General features: G+C 41.9%; 2 protein-coding genes across 10 annotated transcripts in view; both read right to left on the bottom strand.

The window, feature by feature from the left end:
* The window catches only part of smek1 (SMEK homolog 1, suppressor of mek1 (Dictyostelium)), a 16,227-nt gene extending 11,918 nt beyond the window's left edge, over window positions 1-4,309 (bottom strand). For 4 of the 9 annotated variants that reach the window (XM_032542722.1, XM_032542721.1, XM_032542719.1 and 1 more), the window contains exons 1-6: window positions 3,072-4,280; window positions 2,774-2,829; window positions 2,581-2,679; window positions 1,828-2,445; window positions 766-843; window positions 549-665 (exon numbers count right to left, since the gene is read on the bottom strand). In XM_032542722.1, coding sequence (XP_032398613.1) covers window positions 549-665; window positions 766-843; window positions 1,828-2,445; window positions 2,581-2,679; window positions 2,774-2,829; window positions 3,072-3,213 — 1,110 coding nt within the window. In that variant the 5' untranslated portion in view covers window positions 3,214-4,280. Of the gene's footprint in view, window positions 1-548; window positions 666-765; window positions 844-1,827; window positions 2,446-2,580; window positions 2,680-2,773; window positions 2,830-3,071 lie in introns of all 9 variants that reach the window. The other 5 variants (XM_032542720.1, XM_032542717.1, XM_032542714.1 and 2 more) reach the window with 3 other exon arrangements.
* A 650-nt stretch (window positions 4,310-4,959) lies between these two features.
* The window catches only part of erh (ERH mRNA splicing and mitosis factor), a 2,793-nt gene continuing 1,478 nt past the window's right edge, over window positions 4,960-6,274 (bottom strand). The window contains exons 3-4 of the mRNA XM_032542724.1: window positions 5,495-5,615; window positions 4,960-5,357 (exon numbers count right to left, since the gene is read on the bottom strand). Of these exons, the coding sequence (XP_032398615.1) occupies window positions 5,255-5,357; window positions 5,495-5,615 (224 nt within the window). The 3' untranslated portion in view covers window positions 4,960-5,254. The remainder of the gene's footprint in view (window positions 5,358-5,494; window positions 5,616-6,274) is intronic.

Genomic DNA, 6,274 nt, shown 5'->3' on the forward strand with positions numbered 1-6,274 from the left:
AGTGGCTAAGATGATATTGGAGTCAATGGATGAGGAAAAATAGCTGCTCTTGAGCCTGCTTGCAAAGAAACACAGAAAAAGAAGGTGGAATGTTTGTCCTTTGAATATTGCCAGAGATAAATATGGTGAGTTCAATATCCTTGTGAAACAAATGATGATAGACGAAGAGAAGCACTTTGAATACTTCATAATGTCTGCAGGATTCAATGACCTACTTGGTTGGATCAAGCCATTAACTCACCATAAAAGAACTCGTCCATGTTTCCCGTTTCTGCTTTGTCATGTGTCATGAAAACAATAGAGTGGTGCACGACCTCTGGTCACGCACTTTAGATGCTGCCACACCAGCGAGCTTTACGTCGCTTTACATCATTTTACGTCACACTGCCGTGCGACAGGTAGGGAACGGCGACTGTGAAGAGGCCTTAATGCAAAATTGGGTCACCCCACTACCAAAGCTACTGACACCAGGAGCCAAATCCTTTGTATGTCCCAGCAAACTATCCAATTAACTCAATTCTGATAAATGATGAGGTTTCTGCACTCACCAGGATGACCTCTAGTGCAGGTAGAATGCCCATGTTTGACAATGTCTTGAAGAAGGCGTCCCTGTTTTGAGGTTGTAACGTTTGTGAGAATGCACAGAATTCCTTTAGGAAGTTCACCTGTGAGGAAGAAACAAATCATGCGTCTATGAAACAAGGGACAAGGATGAAAAATGAAGACAGCAATTGATAAATAAACTCTGATTAAGGTCTGGCATACCAGTTCATGTCTTTTGTCGTCATCTGTAGCCTCATCTGTTAGCTGTGCAAAAAGGTCAGTCAGGAACTTCTCATCGTCCTGACATCAAAAAGGAAGGAGAGATGAGACGGGGTGAGTATCACATTGAGGGACAACAAATCAGGATACCGAAAGAATTAACCTTGACCCTGATATTTATTGAAGGTTAAATCTATTGTAACACAGGTGTTGTTCTGTTGTTTTGTAATAGTATTAGTCAGATACAAATAATCAGCAAACAAAAATACAATTCACCATATTTACCAATAACTGATTTTGAAGTTATAGTGTGACATAATTTGTCTCCATCATAAACATTGCTTTAGATTTAATTCACAACCAGAAATCACTGTTCACTGTTATTCAGAACTATTGCAGTTTACATTAATGCAGTCTACTACAGTCTACTAAAAAAAAGTCTGAAAAAAACACCACCATAACATTTGTGGGGTTTTTTTTTACTGATGGGTTATGTACATAAGATTTTTACACAGACAACTCAAACAGATCAAGTGTTATTTAAAATGAACAAAGACTTGTGTGTTTATATGACAAGACTGCCTCAGAATAAGGAAGGAAGAAAAAGTCCGGATCAGTAGTGTTCAACTTCAGAACTTCACAAAGAACCACCAGAGTCAACAGCATGCCAGTTTTCCTCTAGCGTAGCATAACTGATTTACACAACACTTCTCCATCTCTATGGAGACAGCCATACATAAACACTGCTGAGTTGACACAGTACAAAAACACAAAGGTCACATGACCATAGAAGACTAGCAGACAAACTGACTGTGTAAAGCACAATCGTCCAAAAATGTAATCCTACAGATACTGTAATTTCTAGTCCTCACGGCATAAACTTTTTTCTTTTTAAATATTCTCTTATGTGTGCCTTTTGAGGTCATGGCAGGATTGTCTTGGCATAAGCATTTGTAGCATATGCTTTTGCAAGGGGAATATTTTAAAAATGAAAACACACATTATTTGAAAATATAAGAAATTCACTGGCAAACCTTAAAATACATATCTGTCTGCCCGTCTCACCTGTAGCATGCCCACAATCTCCACCTTGTTGAAGAAGATGAAGGAGTGCAGGGTGGACAGCATGTTTTCCTCAAAAACAGAGGGCGTGGGCAGCACCATGTCCTGAATATACTGCACCCGATACGTCTGGTGTATTTTCTGACGCAGTTCAGGATCCAAGATGGGAATCACCTCTTTAAAGCGGGCTGTCTTAGTTAGAAACTCCCGATGCCGCCGTGGCTGTGGGAGTGCTGGATCAAACTCCAGACAACCAATGATGTCCATGATGCACTCCTCAGAGAACATAACCTCAAAAAGTGCAGTACGATTGAGCAGGAAGATGCCTTTAATGATTTCATACAGGTGGTGCAGTCCCTCTCTGTTCTCCAAATCCTCACACACACGGAACAGTTCCAGAAGCTTGCGAATGTATCCCTCGTTTTCCACAGCCAGTGCCAGTTTCTCGCGCCGCAGTGGTGATGGGAGTGAGGAGGCCACCAGCTCAGCCAGGTCCTCCAAGCGGTTCAGTTCACATGGTGGTAACTCCAGACCTGGCGAAGACATGTCGTCAAAGCGTTCCTCCTCAGACTCGTCCACCACATCTTGGGTGATGTCCACTGATGGGTCCTTTCCCTGCACCTTAACACATGAGTGACAGACTATGTGATTAGTTACAGAACCTATTACCTGGAACACCCAAACACACTTGATATAAAATGCATTCACAGATTGAGCAGACAAACACACACCCACGTAAAAGATAAGTGCAGCTACCTGGCATATTTTCTCCCAGATTTCATCACATCCAGCCTTCTCCTGGAAGCTGAGTGCCAGATCATAATTTTCTGCCTCTGACCATACTATCAATGTATCCTTTCCAAAAGAAAAACAAAGCCAATTTACGATTAGTACACATAGAAGGAAAATCTATATTCTAGCAGTATACTGCACCATGCTATATACTGACCTGTTGTTTCTGGTAGGCAGTGTTTGGATTGATTTTGGACTCCAGCAGTAGGGAACCTGTCAGATTAAAAACAAAGGTGTCCCACAAGTTTTGCCAAAATGACATGAAGAGGATAGGTTACGGTATTCACTGCAGGCAAATGAGGGTTACATGCATGGTTTAAGGTGATTAAAATAATTATGTGGAAGGTATTAGTTACATATAGTAAGTATTGAGCATCTATAACGGTGACCACAACACTGCAAGTGATCTCGTAATTGGCATATGCCAATCCCTTTTAATAGTTATATTGCCTCACCATCACTCTCTGCTCGCACCAGTAGAGACGTGCCTTTCAAACGCTCCACATAGCCCGAGGAGACGTGCCCGGTCCCACGGTCATCCCACTGTCTGTCCTCATTGAGGGTATAGACTTTGACTCGTCGACGAGTGTCAGTCATCCTGGCAGGTAGTTGTAACCGGTTTCCCCCTTCCGGACCTTCTTGGCTTTTACAGGGTGCCTGCTTCACCTAACGTCAGTAACGCCACAACTTCAATTCACGGTTAACACCTGATCACGTCTACAATGCAGTACTAACTTAACTACCTAGCTAGCTAGTGTCAGGGGTCAACCAGTTCAGGTCAACAGTTCTTTGAAGGAGCTTAGAAGCGCAACACCCGGACGAGCATCCAGGATGATTCCCGGATCGATTATGCAGTTACGATTATAATATCTGATTATTTTAACGAACTGCTGATAATACGTATATTGCTTGTGTTAGAAGCAACTCGCCCCACTAAATCATCTTACAGATCATTGTTTTAAGCTAACGACCGTCTAACATTACTTTACGTGGAGGGCATTAGCTAACATTAGATTAGAACGTGTTAATCGACAAAACAAGGGATGACGGATATTGCGGAGTCCTAGCACACAGTTAAGAGATGAGTAACACTATCCAGAATGAGCCCCACCGTAACGATATTTGGCCCCCAAAACAATGTCAGATTATTGGTAACGTTAGTTTGTACGCTAGCGGGCAACGTTAGCTCGAAAACCTAACGAGTTAACTAGCTAGCTAGCTAATACGCTAACTGTCTACGCTCTATATAGTCGATGTTAAACAACCATTTGAAGCAAAATGACCACAGCTGTGCAGCGATAACATTATTTTTCTATTGCGGACGGCAGACACCGTGTTTACCCTGGACCAATGTTATTAATTGTGTCTGAATAATGCGCCAGTTAGCTAGCGTTAGCGGCTATGCTATTTCTTCCCCAAGTGTTCCGCCATGTTCTGGCTCGGGGCCGCGGAGAGACCACTCTCTCCTTACTGGTATTCATGCATTCCAAAACAATATGCAAACCAACAAACTATAGTCGTGTAATTACTTTAAGGTTACACTTTACATTACAACGCTATTTGCCATTCATTCCCGATGTCTTGCTCAGATAATGGCTAACTGCCCCCCCTGTGAGTATTCAGCCATCTTGGGTCCCTTCAGTCAGTACGGGGTTTCCAGTACAGCAACAACAGGGCAGCCGGCCACATTTAAAGACACAGTAACATAACAGCCCAGAAATTCAATTTCTAATGGTGATCCGCAGAAATTACTCGTCGAGGTTCCAGCAACATCCAACATCATTCTGCCCTTTACATTTTATACAACTTACTATTCAGCCACTCTGCATCACATTTAGGCAGTAGTGCAACTATTTGACAGATACATGGATCCTAACGTAGTTCCCTACCAAACAGCTATTTCTATACAGAGACTCTGAATGAACAGGAAAATGTATACCTCATTGTGTTAACAGTTGCATATTCAAGAGTGTAGACCATTCAGAAAACAATAGTTTATTTTGTTCATATCAGAGAAAACAAACAGGGATAGTTGAAATCAGATACTAAACAAAATGTTAACAAAAACAGCATTTTACATCATGATAGTGGGATAAAGTAACAATAATAATAATAATAGATGAAATATGGGAAATAAATGTTCTGGGATCAGTTACATTAATGGGTTAGTCAATCTGCAGACATGTACATGTCAAACAAAATCACCTGCATTCGAAATGCACAGCATGTTCAATTCCAACTGCCCAGTACATGTATATAAAAAGTGTCAGAACTTTTAGGGAAACTGAAATCACACTACTAAAATTTTGATCAAAAAACGTTTTCAAGCCTGTGGAGCATTTTTCAAAGCCTGGATCCCTCTCCATCAATAAGTTCGTCCTTGCAAAACTCTGAACTCAGTGTAACAAATTACAGACGTACATATGCTGCCAGGCATGACTCCATTATTTTCTACAAACGCCAACATTTCTGATGTTTCCCCTGTGTGACAGCCCCTTCCTTTCCAAACGTATAGTATACAAAAACCCTTCCCTTGTCAGTCTGACAATGTTGTCCTTATACACCGATCTTCAAGAAATACAGTGCAGCATAAACTCCTTCCAAGCGTGTGAAGCAGGACAACGCCTCACTGATGCGTTTACTTCGCTGCCTGCTGAGCCTGACGCCGCAGCAGGACATATATCTTTTCCTTGATCCAGTCTTTGTTGTATGGTTGGTATGTTTGAGTGTCAGCTCTGTACCTGTATAAAAATGTAATAGTTATATTTACTGGAAGTCATCAACACTTTCAATGCAAGGTTGACTGTTATTCAAATAAATAGACATTGACCAACTAAATCTTATCTTAAAATCATATTTAAAAAAAAATCATACTTACACAAGACAGCTCAGATCAGCCAAGTCGTCAATAAAGTCAAACAACTGACTAATGTCGTAAGTTATGGAGGGACTGTTTGGATTCATCCTCTTGAGATGCTCTTCATACATTTTGCAAACACCTGGAAGATAGGTGCAGGACGATGAATGGAAATAAAACTATTTCTAAAAGTTTTCATCAAAAGAAAATGGCTAAAACTGGGCATATAAATAAACTTTATTTATAGAATATAGCAGCTCTTGCAACAATGTAACAAAGTTTGAGAGACTGTAAAGTAAATAACACTACAGATTTCACTAAAAATGCCACATACAGAAGTACGCCAATGACACAGCCATCGTTGGGTGTGTCAGGGGTGACAGGGAGGAGTATCGGAGTCTCGTGGGGGGACTTTGCTTTCTGGTGTCGCACTAACTGCCTACAGCTCAACACTTCGAAGACGAGGGAGCTGGTCATTGACTTTGGAAGGCTCAGACCAAGACCGCGACCAGTCCTGCTGGAGTGAGTTGAGGTGGAGGCAGTTCAATCACACAAATACCCCAGGCTGTTGCTGGATAACAAACTGGACTGGACAACACAGCAGCCACCTGTACAGGAAGACACAGAGCAGGCTGTACTTCCTGGGAAGACAGCGGTCTTTCAACATCTGCAGCAAACTGCTGTGGATGTTTTACCAGTCTGTGGTCGCCAGTGTCCTCTTCTACACTGTGGTGTGCTGCGGGGGAAGCATATCCAAGAAGGACACCTCCAGGCTGGATAAACTGATCAGGCGGGCCGGCT

This window comes from Etheostoma spectabile, chromosome 18, assembly GCF_008692095.1.
Source record: "Etheostoma spectabile isolate EspeVRDwgs_2016 chromosome 18, UIUC_Espe_1.0, whole genome shotgun sequence".
In the NCBI taxonomy this organism is placed as follows: domain Eukaryota; kingdom Metazoa; phylum Chordata; class Actinopteri; order Perciformes; family Percidae; genus Etheostoma; species Etheostoma spectabile.